The 21,718-nt window shown below is 46.3% G+C and overlaps 1 protein-coding gene across 1 annotated transcript in view; it reads right to left on the bottom strand.

The window, feature by feature from the left end:
• Positions 1–21,718, bottom strand: part of LOC105458416 (ephrin type-B receptor 1-B) — a 36,669-nt gene that overhangs the window by 10,014 nt on the left and 4,937 nt on the right. The window contains exons 2-8 of the mRNA XM_011703709.1: positions 4,391–4,676; positions 3,551–4,087; positions 3,078–3,238; positions 2,686–2,950; positions 2,365–2,553; positions 2,164–2,275; positions 1,959–2,026 (exon numbers count right to left, since the gene is read on the bottom strand). Coding sequence (XP_011702011.1) covers positions 1,959–2,026; positions 2,164–2,275; positions 2,365–2,553; positions 2,686–2,950; positions 3,078–3,238; positions 3,551–4,087; positions 4,391–4,676 — 1,618 coding nt within the window. The remainder of the gene's footprint in view (positions 1–1,958; positions 2,027–2,163; positions 2,276–2,364; positions 2,554–2,685; positions 2,951–3,077; positions 3,239–3,550; positions 4,088–4,390; positions 4,677–21,718) is intronic.

Genomic DNA, 21,718 nt, shown 5'->3' with positions numbered 1-21,718 from the left:
ATGTGTTTATATCTAGCTTAGAATCTGGTCTGTTTAATGTCGAACGGCGGTGTCTATGTATACGCTAGGAAAAATTCGCGCCAATCCACATGCCAAAATGCGCAAATTTTTGCATGCCAAATTATTTCAAGATCATTGCGATATATTCGAAAAATTCGGTAATTTTTTTTTTTTTACACCGTTCATCTCGGATGCTTCGAACGATTTAAACGGTTTCGTCTCCTGTCGATTTCTCCAATCTTCTTCATTCAAATCAATTTAATTTCTATTCGAGCCGTCTCGAAACATCCAAGTGTTTTGCGCATATCGTGGTAAGAAGAAAAGCGATCGCGAGGCACGATCGCCTGAAAGAAAAATGAAAAATAAGATTAAAAAAAACTAGATGCAAGAACACGATGCAATTGCGTGCGAAACACAGGGCTGCGGCATGCTTTTATTGCTCTTTTCCGAACTTTTCATCCATATCGCATATCTAGGACAGTGAAGAAAGAACAGAACGGAGCGTAGCGTAACTAAAGCTAAACTATAATAAACGTGAAGAACTCGGAGTGAGTGTACGAGTGTCGGTGCGTTCGGTTATGCCTTTAATACACCGTACGGACGTGTCGTACGGCGTTTCTCTTTTTTTTTCTTTCTTTCGTGAAAATTTTGGCCGGAGATTATTTTTGGGAAACAAAGGACTTACGCGAGGACTTGCTCTTGTTGTTGGTATGGGTTGTCACAATCGGTGAACTGTCCATTTTGCAGTGCACTGTGAACAACACAACAACCAACACACTAATTGACAAACAGCAAAACAAAAAGAAAGCGGCGGGTGGTACGATAAATTCTTTTTTTTTTTTAGTGACGTAATGCGAGAAAAAAAATGATACTGAAATATCTTGATCACGGATGAGGCCGTTGTGAAAATATGTAATCGAATTCAAGTGAAAATCAACGCGCTGATTAAAAAGATTTGCACTCCTTTAAGCGCGTATCTGTATTTTCTGTTTATCTTTTATGTTCTTTCCGATCTGCTTCACGTATCAAATTCAAATGTAAAAAGCACATACGATATTAACATCGACACACTGAAAGGTACGCATGCAAGTGAAAACCGCGAACAACGCAATACAACAAACATACGCAAGCACAATGCGCACGAGCACACATAATGTGAATCTACAGAAAATTAGGTGTCGTGCAAATTTGTTACGTGCGCACGCGCGCACACCTGTGTGCGTGAGTTTGTTGATGCGTGTGTATGTGTGTATATGCAAAAGCGTAAAGTATCTGAGTTAGACTGAGAGTGTAATGCATGTACAGGGGTTGCAAAAATAATCTACACAAAATTGAGTTTCCTAAAAAACAAAACTTGAGGTGTTTTGGAGAAGACTTACTGTAGGTCACAACTAGTCCTGTAGTAGCAGGCGATTGTGTACATTGTTTCATTGGATTTTTTTCATGGATTTTTTCATGGAGGCAGGTTCGATAGATTAGGGGAATCGCACATGAAAAGAAAGAATCGAAAGAATTTGGTTAGAATAATCGCACTCAGGCAATGGGCCAGATCGGTGTGAATTTTGGTTGGAAAAAGCGATCGTTTCTCTCTTAAGTCCCTGTCGCGGACGTATTTCAGAGCCCGACTGCTTTCTCTTCGCTCATTTTCTCTATGGTGTTAACTGTTTCAGCTAACTCTCTTTCTCTCACTCTCATCCGCAAAAAAATCTCTACGGTATTGAGGGGGAGGGGGTGTTTAACGTATTATCGTGGGTCTGTTTTGTATAGTACGGGGTATAGTATTTCGACACTTGCTGGATCTAAGGGGGGCGGGGGGGGGGCGGCGGCCAGTGATTCCAAAATTAGTCACAAGACACGAGGGCATAGTGAAACAACTATGAAAGTGACAGGGCGGGGGGGCGGATAATAGCGATAATAAATCTTTAAAGAGAGAAATTTCGAGCAAAGTGCAAACGTACCTTCGCCGTTTCTGTACTCCAGGGTGTCGCAGTCGCTCGGCTGCTTCTTGTTGCACTCGTCCGAGGCCCTGCTGCAACGAAATCGCATGATATCAGCCGAATTGAGCGAGGCGGATTGGAAAGAAGCAACCCGCTTTTCGCGCGTTAATAGCTTGCATTATTTGGAGATACGTAATATTTCAAATATAGAAAATGATTAAATTACCTTCTAAGGATCAGTACGGTCATGATGATAATAATCACGAGAAGTACGACCACAGCAACGATCGCCCCTGCAATTATCCTAACTTGCATGTTGTCATCCTCGCCGACGTAGTCTGCGTGAAACGCTCGTGTTAGAGGCGCGGTACAAAAGAAGATTGCGAAATAGTGAATCTAAATGCCGCTGATCTAAACGCGCGCTTACCTAAACCCATCGCGTGGGGTGTCTTTTTAAATATCACCGGCGTGTACTCGCCCCAGCCGCGGGTGGTCTTAGCGCGAACCTGTATCGCGTAATCCGTGGAAGGCTTGAGACCTTTGAACGTGGCGGACAGCTCGGACGTTTGAATGACGGTTGCATTAGTGGCGTCGTCGTAGCGCGGGTAACACCTCACTGTACCAGATATCGAGACGATTATTAATCCCCACCGCCGCCACTGGGCGCGATCGAGTGACAATTTGAAATTGATCTTGCCGTACAATGGCGTAGCAATGCAATGTAGCAATATGTGGCTCTTTAGCTTACCTTCGTATCGCTCGACAAGATCGTTGTCTCCGCCAGCTCCGATGTCCGGCGCGTCCCAACTGATGCTGAGCTCCGAGCTCTTGACACTCGTGATCCTGACGTTGCTCACTAGACTCGGCACGCTCGCCTCCGTCGTAACGGTAATGTCCACATATTCCGATTTGCCGACCAACGACGATACGCCGTTCTCGGCGAACACTTGGAAGCGATAGGTGGTCACCGCGTTCAGGCCGGTTATCGTGATCTTCGTGTCGTTGAAGATCTCCTGTTGCAAAATCGAAGCGGACCCGCCCGTTAAATTTTTTTGATCTTTTCGAAGAATTAATATTCGACTACCGCGCAAATTTTTGTATATACTCGCGTATAATATACGGCTTTTTAGGAAAACTCACGGTATTGGGAATGTATTTGACGCCCATGCTGCAGGAATCGCAGTCCACTCTGTAAGTCGTGTCGGTCCTGCCACCCAGCATATGCGGCGCGTTCCAGGAAAGGATCACCGTGGACTGATCGACAAAGTTGACGGTCAGGTTTTGCGGCGCCGAAGGTGGTTCTGCAAGAAGTATATTCTTGAAGATTTTCGCGGAACGCGCCCGTCCTCCAAATTCTTTTCATCTTCCGCTTACGCAAAAATTTTTAATTTAATGTATTGCAATTCACAAACGTTATATCAAACAATTAATATAATACAATTATAAATTTAATATTTTAATGAAGACGCTCAAGAAATCTTAATTTTTCAAAGATATTCTTTGAAACTCATAAATCTCGGGATTATTTGGACAATTATTTTTCTAATTATAAAATAAACGATAAAAGACGACCGTTCTATAAAAATTGGTAGTTTAGTTCGATTAATACTCACGCGTGCAAGGCATTTTCTTAGGATCCTTTTCCGCCCGATAATAGCCCGGATCGCAACGACACTCCGTGAAGCCGTAATCGGAGGCTTTGCTGTGCTCCGGGCATAGCTCGCAGGCATGTGAGCCCGCCTCGTGCTTGAACTTGCCTATCGGACACTCCTTGCACTCCTGCTTGTCCGTGTCAGCCTGGTAGCCGGGCTTGCAGTGGCATCCGCCCGTCGGGAGGTACCATTTGCCGTCTCCCTTGCAGAGGAAAGTCGGCTGGGCGATTTTGACGGCGTTCGCGACGCAAATGCCGCGAGTTTGCTCGATGAGCGCAACCTCGCGACCGGTCGGCGTGGCCGGAAAATGGGCGAAGTTCACCGAGATCTCGGGACAACTGATGTAGTACACCTTGATGGCCAAAATCGATATGCAGGCGCCCTGATCACGAAAGGCGAAGTAAACGCCCTTCTTCGTCACCGGAATCGACTTTACCTCGGTGTTGATCACTACCTCGGTGTTCATGTTGAACCTACCTTCGCCCGGGGCTATGCGACCTGCAAGTACGTAAAATTGGCATGAAAAACCGTTCTAGATACTGAGGTCGACGAATTCAGTTAAAGATAGCTGTTAAAAAATATAGAATTTAATAATTATGCAAAATTCTAAAATTCTCGGTCGGCCGACCTTCGCCAAATTGCAAATTCTAAATTTCTATCTTTCAAAAAATTTCTCAAAAAGTTATACTCTTAATATCCCTATTAAGGTAAGCAAGCTGAGTTAGAGTTATTATTCTCAAAATAATATCATTATCCTATTTCCGAGATTTAATTGTCATGCTTTGTTTCGTCATCGCTCACCAATAAGTTTGTAACTGTCCGGCTCCCACGGGGGTGGCTCCTTGGTGGCGGCGTCGAACTCATAGTAGAGTAGACTGAAAGTCTCCTTACAGCTGAGAGCGTTCCCGGGGAACAGCGAACAGTCGCGAGTCGTGAAATTAATTTCTATGTACATGCGATTCGCCGGACCCCTCTCTATGAACGGCGTCCACAGCCAATTGTTCACATTGTTATACGCCACGTCGCACACAACGTAACTCCGCCAGTTGATGCCTTTGTCGAAGTTCGTAAAAGACTCCTCCACCCACTGTAGGACAGCAAAAAAAAAAAGAAAACGTTAGCATATATGTGGGTCATGGTCAAATTCTATTTTTTTCCTATTCTAGTTCTTACAGTTATAGTTAATGTAACCAGCGTGGACAATGGTCGAAAACGGAGACCCTTCCTCTGGGAAGGGTATCGTGAAAGTCGATCGCATTTCGTGCAGAAATTTGGCATCCGGCACTTAAAATCTGCGATGCTAACCCAATTCTACGTGTTACCACCAACCGCGACGAAAGCGAGAAAGCACCACCCGCCGTCGTCATTGTCGTTGTCGGCCGACATTGGCCTGTAGAATCCTCCCTCGGTAAATGACGAGGCGGAGAGGCCAGGTCGTCGACTTGCGACAAACAGACCGCAAGGAATTACTGGCGCGCGTTACCATTAGTTTTATTGCCCCCCTCGGCTCTCGGGCTCGTCCCAAGAGCGACCGCAAAAAGTTCCGACCAGGGCAAGAAGGATCCATCGTCGTCGTCCTCGCCGTCACCGGAACCTTTCTCTCTCTCTCTCTCTCTCTCTCTCTCTCTCTCTCTCTCCTTCGTTCTCTCTTACTCCCTCTCTCCCTCCCTCTCTCGCCGCTCAGTCGCTCTCCTCTCCTCCGCCACTCTTTTTTTTTACGCGCCTCTCCGCTCCCGCGTATTTCATACTCGGACCAGGAAAGACTCGGCAGGTAAGGAGTGACAAAAAACGGTAGACCGAGGTAGAGCTCGTGAGCCTCTTATCCAGAAGATTTCCTCGCGGACGTGTTTCCGGCAGGCGGGCTGCAATAAATTCAGCCGCGCCGGCTACCCGGTCGCAAAAGGGAGATTATTACGGGGACGATGACGAGGTCGAAAAAATTTCATTAAAGCGCTGCCGGCGAAAAAAAGCTTTTTCAGCGGTCCGCACGCTGCCGAGAGTACCAGTAGCCGGGAATCACGGAGGTGCACAGTCCCGCAATTCGCCGTCGTCCGCGCATCGAATTACGATCCGGTACCCTTCGCACGCCTCCGATCGCAATTAATAGTTTTTAGCGGAGGTTTGCGAAACTGGATTCGCGCCGCTTTTAAAGTAAGCATACGGCGTGCTCTCTTTTATAGAATACTCTCGCAGGGATAAGTAATTAGATTAATGAATATCGCTTTATACGCAAATCAAGAATAAGAATATCTGAAGAATTCAAATCTGCTCTTCAAATCTGCTTCTTGTGCTCTTTTATCCTACAGTTATTTCCCCTTTTTTTCCTGCTAATCAATATTATCACGTTTCATCCCGGGATTATTAGAGAAGTGAGAAAACGCGCCACTATCACCGCCGCATATTTATTTCGACGCCTCCACCAAGGTTCTTTATCGTCTCGGGAAATTTCATTAGGACGGTAAAATTCATCCTCCCTTTTGCAGGGCGCTCCATGGCCGGTGTCTATGCCTGCCGCTTTCATCCTCGCTGCTGCGAGTTGCGAGGAAAAGACGGAGGAGAGACGCGTCGTTAACGCCGCGCGGCATTTAATTGGATGGCGCCGAGAGTCGTCCTCGTTTTAATGCGCCGTGTCGATTTTTCGGCGAGGCGGATTTCCCACTGGCGTGACCGTCTCGTGAAATTACTCATCGGAATTGGGAAGGAAAAAGGCGATTAGCCACTGCATTATATCTCATCGTAATCCCACGGTATCGGTTTCCGTCAGTTTCCGCGTGCGCAGACACAGGACGAGGCATTTTTCTCGTTCTGGCTTTACGGAAGATTGCCACTTATTTAAGATTTACGTCACGATTTGTGATGTAAAAGAATAAAAATAATTGTAACAGATCTTGCAATTTTTCATTAAGAATTTTTCATATGTAAGTAATCCACACGTCGAAGTAAAAACTCCAGAGAGACTCAGAAGTCTCTGTTTTGTGCGCCGTAAATCTTTATTGTTAAGATCGCAATAAATTGTGCGATCAAACTTTCCGCACAGAAAGTGAAGATAGAAGCTATAACATAATGCTGTAGCTTAATGTTAAAATATCATTGGGATTAGTAGAGTAGCATACGATAGTCTCTTTCTGGAACGTATAGTTACCTGGTTGCATCAAGTATGAACCGGTATAGATTGTGCATTTGCGTATCGCGCGATCGACCGATGACCGTTCGATGTCGATGAAAACTATGCCGTGGTTAGCGTCTTTGTGGCCGGGTATCGATCGCGCGCCCTCGCCTCGCCGTCTCGCAAGCAGGTAGACGCTCTGTCTCTCGTTATTTTCCGCATTGGCGGCGAAAGCACGAAGCGAGAGGTACGGCACGTGCAAACCACTAACTCAGGTTTTTCCTCAGCTTTTGCTCCTTAGGGGTAGCGACGGATGAGGAATCGCAAAATTGTATCAAAGCGTGACATTCCATTTTGTGTTATTTTTTTCACACGCATCCACACATCGAGGTAAAAACTCCGGAGATACTCAGAAGTCTCTGTTACGTACGTCGTAAGTCTTATTGTTAAGATCACAATAAGTACCCACGTCGAGGCTCTTATTAACTATAACTAGCTATTTGCCCTTTCTTTTTTTACGGTTAGACGTCTATAATTTGCTTGAGGAAAGTAACGCTGACAAAAGGTCACATTTTGGGAGTCATGTGGTTGACACAAACCAACGTTAGGTACCTGCGAGCCACCCTGTGGTGCTTTCACTGTTATCCGAAGGAAAAGAACCGTTTGCCGCCCATGACTTTTTGCTCGCAGATCAAATCGTGGCAAGTAAATAGGTACGAGCTGATGGCTCAGAAGTAAAGTCAATAAGCCCAGAATGTGCGCGCGCGCGCGAGCGTGCGAGATAAGCGGAAAAAAGAGGAGGAACTAAAGACGGACGTAGGTTGCTGCCACCCTCGCGGATGGGGCACTGCCCCTCTACGCTAGTAATATCGCCACCATAATCGCAATTCCGACGGCGTATCCGTCGGATAGGGAGGTTAGCGAGAGTCTGTAGGAAGACTTCCACGGAGCACAGGAGGGGGAGCGTTACGAACTTTTAGTCCGAGGGGTTCGCGGATCTTAATATATATTGAGCTCTCTCGTGGCAGGGGGCTGAGTTAACCCTCACCCTTGGGGTGAGGTTGCATCGGCAGGCACGTAGGGCTCCTCTCCTCCGTCGAGCTACGTGCATCCGGCACTATGGACCACTCTTACGACGGACACGTATACCGCATCCAGACGCGATCGAACTTTCCCTCGTTCTTCTTACCATCGCTTTAACCGACACCTTCGGGAGAATCGAACGCTAATTACGTTCATGATGAATTTACGCGGAATAAAAGATCGTTATTAGAGAGCTTAAAATTGTATTTGATATTAATTGAAATTAATATTTTCTGAAATTTTATAGTTATTTTTTTATACTTTCAATATCGATGTTAGATGCTATATAGGTATAAACAAGAGACAGAGAGAGAGAGAGAGAGAGAGAGAGAGAGAGAGAGAGAGAGAGAGAGAGAGTGTGTGTGTGTGTGTGTGTGTGTGTGTGTGTGTGATAATGCTATTGTTAGAATTCTAAAGACACGAGTAATTTCGATAGAGAAGCATAAGAGCAAATTTATAGTGAGCATTCCGTCAATTATCCTCTCGTAGGAAGTTCATTAACTGAAGCACGGTCCAATTCGTGAAATGGTCGTCGCTTTAAATACAATGGCACTGATATCGCCCGCGATATAATACAGCGTCCGGACGAGGGTAGTTCGTCCGTTACGGGCGAACAAGTGCACATATGTGTATCCCCGGGCAGGGCGGCCATCCCTCGGACAGGGGTGGTTACGCCACGCGCCAATCGAAAACTTTATGTAACCGTTTATTCCGCGCACCCCAAAGCCGATATAACCGTATTTCGGGACGAAAGATTGGCAGGAAGGCCGTTTAAGGAGCACTTCCACGGCTCCTCGGCATTTAACTGAGATTCTTTTCTCTTTCTCTTTCTCTCGTACGTACGTAGACGCGTGCGAATATACGTATGTACGCGTGCGAGGGGAGAACAGATCGTCGGTGAAATAAGGAAACCGGGATGAGAGAGAAGGTGTCGGGTGAAAATTTATTTCTGGATTATTCGAGCCGAGGAAATGCTTACGGGGTGCGCGGATCCTCCTTCCAGAAAAGGACAAATTGTTCTCCTTCGCGGGATCGAAACGCTGTTGGGAGAAGCAATTTCCAGCCGCGAGATTTACGACGGGAAGATCGACTCCTCGCTTCTCGCGGGGTGGGCAATCGAAAAATTCGGCTATGCCGATATCCGATGACCCGATGTTTCTATTTGCCGCGCAGGTCTGAAACTGTATCGGGGATGAGATACGGTTGCCTTCACGAAGAAAAAGAGGTTCCGTTTTCCTTAAACGATAAAAGAAATCATCCTGCCGAATATCGGCAATATAATCGAAAGAGACATCATCCTACTTGATTTATTATGCATTAAACGACACATTATATATGTTCTTGCAAGAATTCGTAACCATTTATCACAGAATCACATTTCGACGTTTACAGGAAGGATCCACTTGGCGCTACGACACGAGATTATGATACTTAATGGCCGTGTGTTATGCCAGCCTCATTAAGTTTCCCGACGTGTCGGGAATATCTTCCTAGGATTCGAGATTATTTTAGAAACGGGTTTCCGAGTGTGCCACCTTTCTTTTTTTGTCGAAATCCGCCGTCGATGGACCGCTCGCTACTTGTCGGGCGGCCGACGACGGCTCGTGTATCTTATGATAACCACCCATCCGTAATGAGCTTAACCGTCGTCGTAATATTTCGAGTTAACGCGGTGCACGTCGTCAGCGTCGCGTGTCGGGGGGGGGGCTGAACGCCCCTGACGAGACAGCACACGTCATGCGGTAACGAGAAGGGCCGTACGGGGGCCACGTGGACTGAATCAGACAAGCTTGAATTTCCCCGCAAGTCTCTCCGCTCCGAGAATCTTCGGAGATTGAAGCGGATACAGCGATAGTTCAAACCCAATTATCGACCATGTAAGCACGAAGAAGATAATAGAAGTACATACAATTTTTAAGGACATTTTATATAGACAATATAACACGTTAAAAAGTAGAGAAACAAATGTCAATTTTCTTCGGAATTATAAAAGTCATAATACCGTGCAATTTATACTTTCGGTTTTCAATCTGATACATTTTATCCGACATAAACATACTCCGTATTATCTTGAGTAAATAATAATGCTTCTTTGTAACCCTCCACCTCGTACGACAGCCAGGGTATACCTAATCATACCGCGTAGTCAATACAATTTTTCCAATCGCCTCGCAAAAGGGTCCGCCCGAACTCGGCATAGTTCTATGCTAATTCGCACATTCACCCCGGTTAGTAGGCGGGGGAGAGGCGTCAGCTTTATAAAATCGTCACGAATTAGCCGGAGGGTCCGCGCTCTCGTCGGGGGTTGGGTTTAATATCGAAGGACTCGGCCGAGCGGCGGACTCTCGACACACGCCCCTGGACCTGTCAGTTTGACGTATCGCAGTCGCAGGAATCCATTATATAGTCAATTACTCCTCGTGATAGGGAACGCGGCGCGCAACGGACCGTCGCCGCTCTCTCTCACTCTCTCTCTCTCTCTCTCTCTCTCTATCTCTATCTCTGACACCCTCCAGTGCATTCACGCCGGGGCCGCGCGTCGCACATACATGTACATAAATTCGTTCCACGCGCGCGAAACACGTCGGTCGAGTGGTGGAGACGCGAACCCGAACGCACCCGCTTGTCGCATCGCGGATGATTATCGCCGAACGGGATCTAGTCCCAATGATTTCAGTTAAAGGCGCCTATCGCCCGATGAACGAGAGCGCGCGCTTTGTATTCCGTCCACAGCGTAGTGTGAATCTGTCAAATGCGGAACAGTAGATGGAGGGTGTCTTTTATCGCTCGCACTACATTTCTCTAATCAAAAGATTTTATCTTGTAATAATATTGAAACAGCTATGTTTTTTAAAAGTCTTGCTTCACTAAAAAAGCAACAACTATCAGTTAACATCGAGAAAATAAAAACATGTTGATGAAATAAAGGACTTATAAATTGTTAACCTAAAATATATTAATTGATTCACATAAATGATATAATCAAAAGTATAACGATATACTTTTGATAGAAGATAAATTTCGTGTGACCTTCTTTGTGAGGGAAATTAAAAGCTAATTGTGTTTCTGCCGCTATATTAAAAAAAAAGAAATTTAGGCCGCATCGCTCATAGGAAAATCGCCCAGATCCGTCCGGTTAGTCGTTAATCCATCCGGTCCATCCCTTATCTTGTACTTTTCCCCATCGTGACATCTCAACGACTGTGTCTCGCGGGAAAGTTCGGCCAACTTTAATAAGACTTAGAAACAAGCCTCGAATCTCACCGTCGTCGTTTCTTCTCGCCCACCCGCCCCATTTTGTACCGTCGATATATTCCGCTGTCTTTCCCCCGAGTCCATTATCTCTGATCCCGCGGTACGAAATTCTCGTGGAAAGACGCGCGTGGCACCGTCGAGATTTCAGATGAAAGCGCATTAAGCTGCGAACACACACACACATATCCACACATTTGTAACACGCAGACACATTCGTACATCCCGTGTACGGTAAATGGCACCAAGGCATCGAGGAGGAAACGAGGAGCAAGGAGCCACTCGAAGACTCGCGTCAATAAACAGAGTCTCGTCTAACGACGCGGCCCGGATGACGGATATACACGGATCTGAAAGTAGAAGAAGGAAGAGTGACAGAGAGTGCGAGTGCGAAAGAAGAAGCGGGAGAGCGTTTATGCGTGCAAAGAGAGAGAGAGATGGAGACGGAGCGCGGCAAGAACAAGAAGTGCGCGCGAGAGAGGGAAAGAAAGAGAAAGAGAGGCAAGATAGGAAGAGAAAGAAGAGGAGGAGGAGGAGGAGGAGGAGGAGGAACGAATGCGGAGGCAACGGCCTGCAGAGGCCCCGAAGGCCGTTCACATGAATACCAGTCTTTCCATTAGTACTCGAATGGAGCGGAGAGCCCCGGCCCAGGTCTCATCTCGATGCATGATCGATACTCGCAGATCCAATCTTACCCGGGCTTCGCGATGCTGGCCGGACCACCGCGAGATACAATGTAACCGGTGGTACACGCTTAACCCTGTGTGTTACTCTCATTGCGCGTGTCTTACAAGTAGTATATCCGGCGCGCGGTAACCACCGGCCAACTGGCCGACTCTAAAAGATCGTTAAACACGATCTTCTTAAGATATTTTCTCTCTCTCTCTCTCTCTCTCTCTCTCTCTTTCTCTTTCTTTCTCGATCCTCGGCACGGTCTATAAACGAACGCTTTACCGATACCGATCGGGATATATCTCCGGTCTAGATGGACTTCGCTCTTTGTACGACGATACGACGAGCACACAACGCCAACTTCTTTACTCGGGTTACACACAGCGGGCGAATATAGCACAGAATTTCGAGGTCAGCAGTGGAATCGCAGCGAGGCGCGCACGTTAAGTAGAGGTATTCGCTGGGGGATAGAATCAGGCCCAGTGGTATGCACTCGAAACGATTCAATACGTGAGTATCGTTTCGTTGAAACTATACTTAGAGAAAGATTGCTACTTCATTGATGCGCTCGCAAGATACTTGGTACGGAATGATTACATGCAGGGGGTACTTCAAAACTTTGTAGAAATCGCATCCTGTGGCAATAGTTGGGCACGCTCCCAATTATCCCGACAGTTTTTATTCCCAATAATTATTACATGAATTAGTTTCTCTCTCATAAAATTTCTTTTAAAATTAAAAAGATATGAATAAAAAAATGTCATCATATGTATGACGTGTGAATGAGGTAAAAGACGGGAAAAAACATTACGATAAAATTCTGATGAAATGTGTGAAATAAATTTTTCGATCAATAAAAGCTCCCTTTCCCAAGATACTTGTGAATTCTATCGCATCTCCCTTATACATCTCATCGCGGTGTAATTCCAAGTTCGCTTCCTCAATTTTCTCGAGTTTAGAGTTAGAATTCGCTTTCGAGCGCGCAACAAGCTGACGTAGACGTAGAATAGCTTTCTCCGGAAAGGGAGGGTTCCAATACGTGTGCCCGATACGATACGACGAGACGTCGGGAAATCGTGAAGGACCGCGCGACCGACGGGAAGAGGAAGGGTCGGAACGGCGTTCCTGACGTCCGTTCGAACGGAGGAGCTCCCTGTGTGTGCTCGCACCTTTCTTCCCTTCTTTTCGAACAGCGCACAGTCAGGCTTTCCCAAATTGACTTTCGCTCCGACTGTCACTTCTATTCCGCTTCCTCCGCACGACCCTCGGCTACCAAAGAACGCTTGGTATGCGCGTCTCGCGCCGAGGGAAGAAAAGCCGAGAGACGGAACACCTCTCTCTCGTCGCTGCTCTCGGTCGGTCGGTCGGTCGGGCTCCTTATTTCAGGGCAACGCCGGCTCCCCGGGATGAATCATCGATCCTGCGTGCGTACGTGCGTGTGGATTTTCGTCTCGCGTGCGCGCGCGCACGCCGTATACGAGCGGCAGTACCGAGAGAGAGCTTGGGATATAGTTCTCGTGCTGCTGGCTGGAGGTCCTTTGAGGGGGTAGAGAGAAGTGCACGGATGCGGATCCTACCGTTCGACCCTCCGACAAATTGGCAATCCACCACTATGAAGTGAGAGAGAGAGAGAGAGAGAGAGAGAGAGAGAAAGAGAGAGAAAGCCTCTCGAAGGGTCGGTCGATGTTGGTGCTTCAATCCGTTCGAATCGTTTTTCCTCGTGCATCTCGTGCATCACGCTAAATGTCATACGGTCAGTGATTACGCGAGTTATTACGCGGTGCCGTCGTTTGCCGTCCCTACGCACCATCTGATCGCGTAAGAAAAGTTACACTTCACGAAGTTTAATGATACTACTTGCTGATAAAAAGTCTCGGCTTGTGCTGTCACACCGATAGCGTAATGACATTAATTACCAATAGCAGCGTCCAGCACTATGATGATAATTAGTACTAATTAGTAAAAAAAAAAATGTTTGTAAGTAGTAGCCTCCCAATTATTCATGATGATGTGACACAGCGTCTCTAACTACGAAACGACGCTGGCCTCCGATGCCGAGAGATCGTTGGATAAGCAAAGGAAGAACGCACGATCGATCCCGCCGGCTTCAAAGCGACACCGTCCCGCCGACAATTGACGAATTCAATTCCGACAACTCGCGACGATCCGTTCCGCCCGACTAACGGACTTCCCCTGATGGCTGGCTGTAAAGTTTTCTGAGAGTCGGTCGTCTTGCGACGTGAGAGCTCACGGTTACTTTAACCGTTGCCTCTCTTTCTTCTCTTATCTCCGTATTCTGTATCCATTTATTTGTCGTCCTCTCTTGGCGCGGAGTACGAGGGGGAAGGGGGGTCGATGAAAGGGAGAGACGACAGAGCAGGACGGAGGAGTCGTTGCGCCCGTGACACTCTCGCGCGTCCCGCCGTTCACCCTCTTCCCTCCCTTCTGCCTGCCACCCCTTTCTTTCCGCTGTTTTCCCCATGGGCAACGTGGTCACGTACCGGTCGTCATGGAAACCCGCGCCAATCGAGATGGAAACTCAACCGTGGGACGCTCACCGTCCTCTCTTTCTCTCTCCCTTCCTCTATCCCGCTTTCTCCGACATCGCTTTTCGCCCTCCGTGCCCCCTCCCTTCTTTGCCAACGTGCCAACGTATTCCGCGTCCCGCTCTCTCCGTCGTTTCCAAATTATCTCTCGCCCCATCGTGCTCCTTCTTACTACCCGGCGGCCTCTCTGTCCTCTCATCCTCCGATCGTCCCCGATACGAAATCCTCTCCCCATCGCCCTCGCGCACCCTCGCTTCCCAGTCGCCTGGTCTCGTTAGTTTAACCCACGCGCGCCGAATCGTAATGGGAAACGTACAGATGCATTAGGAGAGGCTTTGCCATCCTAATAGATATCTCGTCGGTAGGCAGGACGCGCTCGAAAAGGTACCGTCGGTCTCTGCGAAACTTTTTTACCTATCCTTCTTGCAGCCAACGGGGTCGAAATTACGGTAGAAATATGTTTAATTTCTGTCGACGAAATAACGAAAAATATATATATAAAATATGTATAATTAATTGATAAATTTGATTATTTCTATTTTGCTAATTGTCACACTATCAATTGATTTATTAATAATATTTGATAATAATGATTTATTAATAATAGGCTGAAACCTCGCACGCGCGAATGCGAAATTTAGCGAGCGAGTAAAAAGCATCAGGTGCATCGCCGCGACGTTTGCCGAACACATCGGGCAGATCGATAAAGACGACGGACGATCGCCCTCGGTAAAGAAATGCACGTACGACGTCGGCGCGCACCAAACGCGACATCGACTATGCAAGTAGAGTCTGCAACCTGGCTCACGTACAATTGGCGTCGTAAAATGCGGCGACGGACGAGGGCCCCCAGTACATCTTCCGGTCCGCGTTTGACCCCGCCGCGGCCTCGTGCCGCGACTTCTCGACCTCTTCTCCCTGCGCCGTATTCCGCACGCGATCCCATTAATTCATCGTGAATTCGAGATCCGTCAAAAGGGGAACGACATCATAAGCCTGGATTTATGCCGCTGATGCGAGGCGGCGAGCCCTACCTGCGGCGCGCCCGTCTTCGCCTGGGAAACAGATGGTAGCCGCGGATTTTGTATTCACCGTGGCCGCCCGTCTTTATGATTTTAATTCCCAGAAACTGCTTTTTCGGGTGCGCTGCATCTTGCAAGTCCAACATCCACGTTTCTCGAATACGACGCGCTACGTTCGTGACGAGTCCGCGGCATGAAAGTTAAGGGACCGAGATCGGAACATTGTAATTTTTGTCATCGCTCGGTGATGGTACACTTGAATTGATAAAAGGCAAGAATATATCACACAGAATCTCTCTTAGTCCAAAATAAGAAAAGTAGAAAACTATTTTATTGACTCGTTGAAAAAATGAGCTTTGTTCCGTTAGTCACGCTTTCTAAAGCATTTTTCGTCCCATTTTCTCTCTCTATAAGGTATACGATTGTTCCGCTTTAAGTGCAAAAAGCGGCGGGAGACGCTTGTGAAAAAGATTAACTATTCACAACTAGTCACGCGTGATAGCATAATAATCGAGGTGTTTCATAGACACGACATTTGGCAAGCGACATGACAGCTCGATGACAGTATCAAACACCCAAATTTCTGGCCGTACAATTCTGGGGGCGATAACACCGGGAATCAATATTTACACAAGACGGGTCTATATACAGTTCCCGCCGTTAGAACGAGGCTTTTATTAATCCTCATGAAAACGGAAGGCGACCGGCGATGGAGATTGACACGCGTACATAATGCCGCGCGTGCGCTGGTTCCCAGGAACCGTGTATGGTCGTTGTGCAGCCGTCGCGTCCGGTTTGTGACCTAGCCACCACTTTGGCTAGGTCAGCATTCGTCCACGTTCTGTAAAGGTATCGATTCATCAACGATAGGGTTCACATAATGATTCTAGAATTTCATATTTCATATTTCAAAAGAAACTCCTCAAAGGGGCCGAGTTTCCGTCAAAGAGAGTTCCCATCATTAATCTTTCACGAGAAATGTACATTTCTGACCATTTCCCCCATTCAAAATTTTTTAATTATCATTATACGTGAGAATCTTTTATTCCGCTCTATACCCACACGATTCTCTGACATTCCCAAATTGAAAACCAAAATGTGAACGTTATTACACTCTCAGCGGTTTGCAAATATTTGCCCGATGGTACGAATCATTTGCCCGATCGAATGTAATCGCTGGGGCACATCGACAAATCGTCATCGAGGTTTCAGCCATCTGTCGCGAAATCTCGCCCCCTGTGCAGGAATAAACACCGCCGGATAGATATTGCGGTCGTATGAGAATGGCAAACGAAGCGCAATCACGTTTCGCAGGACGGCACGTGTCTCGGCAATCATGTAGATTCGTGCAGGGCGAACGGCCGTGATTTAAAAATTAAATCTTAATCGGACGGAATTCAAGCCCACGCGCTGCTTCGCGTTCGTATCCGCGCGCACGCACACCGATATACGGACGCACATATGGTTCGTACTGGATGGGCTATAGATCTCTTCTCGCTCTCCTCCCTCGTCCTCGCGGCTTTCTTCTTGTCGGTTCACCCGGCCTGAAATATCTCAGCCAGTTAAAACGCTATCAGTTCTAATAAACGATCATTCGTCTGTTTCGTCCTCCCGTCGTAACGTTAATGTCGACGAACACGACGAGGTGAGGGTGAGAGAGGAACGACTTTTTTTAACCTGCACAGTCACCCGGCACGCGAGAGAGGGGGAAATTTAGAGAGAGAGAAAGATCCAGATGCTGAGATCGGCGGCGATGATCCGACGAGCCAGCGCCGATGACGATCATCGCGCGGAGGGGTCAATGTCATTATCAATAAATAGATAACACTGTGAGGAGCTTGCGCGTTTGTCGATGTGAATCATCCGAGTCATCCCCGTGGTTACCAGATAAGACGATCTCCCGGAGACGGGAACAAAGGGCGATTATCGAGACTCGAAATTACGAGGATCGCCCGATTTATTAATGCGGCTTAATCTCACTGTTCGCTTAATCTAGTCGTCGCGTTATCTTAAATTTATACGTGATTTACAATAAGGCTCATATTACGTAATATAATCTAATAAAATAAAATTCTCACTAAGTTAATACCCTAAAGTTAGAAAGTGCAATAATAAAGTTACAAGTCGATAGTAATTTTACCTCGAATCTCACAGATATAAGTAGTATTGGTTTCATTTCGATTTCTTCTGAATTAATTTTGATAAAATTTTATATTCCTCGTCTAATAAAATTGTTACCGCATTTTTCATATTTTTTTTTTAGAATCTATTTTTTATTACTGGGAAAGATTTAATCCTACTATAGTCTGTGATAATTTGAGTGCTACATTGACACTGACACTCAAATTATCACAGTGTTAAAATCAAGCTCAAGCTGCCATAATCTCACGTCATAAAAAAAAAATCGACGGTGTCGATTGACATTCGTCAGTTCTGGCAAAACTCTGAAAAAAAACCCTCTCGTGAAATGCCTCGCGGGCGGCAGGTCGGGAAAAATCGTGCATTATTTGTCAAAGCGCACGGTGGCGCGCTTTCGAAAAAGTCGATAGTAATCCACCCGCGAGGTCATAAAATGCGGAAAAAAGCCCTACGACCCGGGGTAGGAAAAGAAGCGCACCGGGGGTGATTAATCCCGTGGAAACGGCTCGCCGGGCCGCGCGACTCGTGTGACCGATGGCGCGTACCAGAATAATCCAACCTCCATTCAATCATTCGGCCCGTGGGATTAATTCCAAGGGATTAGCATTAATTTCGTTCCGCGCGCGAGGTCACTCGACTATCTCCGAGGTTCGGATGGAAGGAGGAAAGGCCATCGACGAAAGCGAAAACGGAATTCCGGAGATTTTCTGACTGCTCGACGAAGGCAACGCGACAAGAATTTCCGTCTGTTTCAAGTATTGCCATACGAATCGCTCGCGTTATCAGACGCATCTGTTACATATACAATAGTGGAAAAAAGTGTACCAGATGCGGTATTTGCGTAAAGATAGAGAACAAAGTATTACATCTGGTCTTTTTAAATTACATAGCGGTCGAAATGAAGTGATTATCGAGCCAACTGTTAGGAAAAAGAAAAAAAAATTTATCTATTTATTTTGCTACTGTGCATAAAGACATTTTCTAAGTAATATTTAATCAAAGTAATATTTTATCAAACAAGATGCTTTTACCATTTTGTGCATAACGAGACTTTTTACTACGTTAACGCGAGTTCGCCGACGCCGTTTTTTACTTAACGTCGAGGAGAGTGCTCGATCTCGTTTCGCGTGCGCGTACGAAGAAATTTACGAGGATTCCCGAAGGCTCGCGATTTTCTGCGCGGTCCCCTCCCCCTCCCCCTCCCTCTTCCCCCCCGGATAAATAGCTCTCGATCATTGAGGATGAGAGGCCGACGGTAGTAGCCGATGAAGGCAAATAATTGGATTGGCTTCCGTATAATTAGTACGCAGGATTAACGAACATGAAAAACGCGTCTGGCTCCGAGAAGTCATGGTACACGTAAAGTTTATTACGTGCATCGCGTCGTACCGCCCTTTGTACTTCGACTGATTTTCTCTAATTAGGATCATATCGAACGATTATTCTCCCCCTTTCGTGCGGACGATCGTGTACTTTAACCAGCTGCCCCGCTTATTCGGAATTATTACGATTAAATTTTGATAATAGCCTCGGATCTTATTATTAGATTCACGGAAAAGTAAACGAGAATATGACTCAAACCGAGTTCTTTAATAATTAATCCAAAAAGGCTTAACGATCGTTTCACAAAGAATCTTGACCTTTACGACTCGCGCGTACCAATTCAACTTAATGATTTTACGTTTCGTGATAAGCGAATGGAGGCAAATTTTCTTAAACTATCTGACGAGTAGTTAACAAGAAGAGCAGAATGAGAAAGGGAGAAAGCACAGATAAAAATAAATCTACCTTTTATGATGCGGTTCATGTTCACTGAATATGAAATTTTATGGTACTCGCTTTTTATCTTATCAAATTACACGCAGACCACATATATCTCGTTTAACTATATGGCAGCGTGACCTCAATTCCTCATAAATAAATCGTATTACTCATATCTGTAATTTGTCTTAATAAATTTAATATAGATGAACTACATTTCTATAAATTATAAATGAATCATAAATTGAATATTATAAATAACTCTATGAACCGTTCATAAACTTCAATCGTTTCTTTTCGCAAAAGTACTCAAAATAGTCGTTTCCAAACCTTCTCACAACCTTTTAATTTAAAAAGCGATAATTACATAACATAGTTTTAAATTTATTGATATGCTGCTCTATAAATGATATACGGTTTAGAGATCGTCTCGAAAAAAATGACGCGTGAGAAATATAGTGGGTAAGCGTCTATCATTGTCATAACTTTTACTAAAATGTGCCGCCGAGTAGCGGCAATTAAAGGATGCCGGCGATTTGTTTCTGTGCCGCGGAGACTCGATGAGAAATCTGTAATCGATACTTTTCGTTTGCGTGAGCTTCGCCTGCATGCAAAAGAGGTTCCTTGATTATACGGGGTGGTCCCGATGCGCGCGGCCCTAGTGACACTTTACGAGGCAGTGCGCGGCAGTTTTGCAATTCGAGAACTCGCCGACACGTTTCCGTGAGAACGAGTTTTACTATTTCCCGCGCGCGCGCGCGTTATTCGCGCGGTTCGATACCTGCCCGTTAAATCCCGTGTGCGTGTACGTGAGGCGAGACGCTTTTAAGTACCAAAGACATATTTCTCTCCTCTCACATTACGTCGTATTGATGTATGGCGTAGCGTTTCGCAGGCACATAAATATCGCGGTGGCGAGCGGATGTTATAGATCTCTCGGTAATACTTAACAATAAAAAATAAAGCGTGTGGATTTTGCAAAAGCCCGCATTTTTAGCGCGCTCGAAACGTCGCTAATACGATAACTGAAAAATTCGTGTGTGGTCTTTCTCTACTTGGAACACGATATCAGAAATATGATTCTCTCAAACGCACATAGCTTCATTGATAAAAGAGATGATTCAACAAAGATTGATACAATCATCGTCGGTCGCTTTCTTTGTTATCACTCGCGCGATAGCGACATGAGACGATAAATCGAAGGTGAAAGGGAACATTCAGACACGTTCTACTCGGAAGAAACGGAAATGCGATTGCGTTAGCGCGAAACCGAGGGTCGCGATTGGCGCGAAATCGGTCTTGTGCACATGCGTTTCACGCTACGAAATACCTGGGTGTACAATCTAAGGAGGAAGTGGGAGATACGATGCGGCACACGTATGTGTGTGTGCGTGTCTTAAATTTCCGCTCGAGATGATAAGTTCGACCGAGAGCGACAGAAGAGAAGTCTCCTTTCTAATCACGATCAGATACAAAACGAGCACTGGAAGAAGAAGCGGTTAGGCGAAAGGCTTAGGAATCCGTATACGGGTGGCGTCACCGATAAGGCGGTTTTAAATAATCAATCCCGCGCGTAGTTAATCTCGCCGGGTGAATCGTGCCACCGGCAGGGAGATGAAGATGTTTTTTTAAATGCTCGTAGACGGGTCATAATGTCGATGGCGGATCGGGGTTTTTACAACAAGCCTGTAACCGAGGAGGGAATAAATCAGGTGTGCTTATCTAACTAATAAATATTTAGCTAATAGTCAGTTAGTCTATTCCAGATACGGTCCGAAAAGTAACCCGATATTTATTATTGCCACTCGACGTCGTGGAATGCTCGCAGCTGCGTTGACTTTTACGCGCTCTTCCACACGCACTCGGCGCGCTCACGTTCGTTCCTTCCGCGTATATTTAGTTGTCTACAAAGGTCTACAAGGTATTTTATATATCCATATATACGTATACACGCTTTAATGTCTGTTTTACCGATTTTCGTAGCGTCAAGAAAGGTTACGTTACTCGGAAAAAAAAAAATTAGAAAAATTAGCTGCTTCAGAATCTCACAGAATTGTGTTGCGCGTATGTTACATTCTCATTAACGGCAATTACGTTCTCGCGGGGTGTCGTGTCGCGACGTTCCGCGAAAGCGATATTCTGAGCGTCCAAGTCCCTGAAGAAGACACGCGGTTACCCGAGTCGCATATCACTATGTGAATTTCGCATTCGGGGAGCGCATTTAGATGCAGATACGGGCGCGGTTAAATAGCCGGAGCCACGAACGTGAGAAAGAGAGAGAAAGGGAGAGGCGGAGAGACGGGATGGGATGGGGGAGCCGGTGGTACGAGAGGCGGTAAGAGGAGAGATAAAAGAAGAACCGGGAGGAGAGACGGCTACCGGAGAAGGAGACGACGAGAAGGGGGTGAAAGACGAGGATGGATGAAGATGAAGGAAGCGCAAGATGAAACGGTCAGATAGAAGCCTGAGTGCCACGTGCGAATCGCGGCGGGCAGGTCTTTTCGCCGGAACTGCGACCGCGATCAGCCACGTTTCATCAGCCGCAGAG

This window comes from Wasmannia auropunctata, unplaced genomic scaffold (genome assembly GCF_000956235.1).
Source record: "Wasmannia auropunctata unplaced genomic scaffold, wasmannia.A_1.0 LD334538.1, whole genome shotgun sequence".
Lineage (NCBI taxonomy): Eukaryota > Metazoa > Arthropoda > Insecta > Hymenoptera > Formicidae > Wasmannia > Wasmannia auropunctata.
This window is presented reverse-complemented; position numbering and strand designations above follow the sequence as displayed.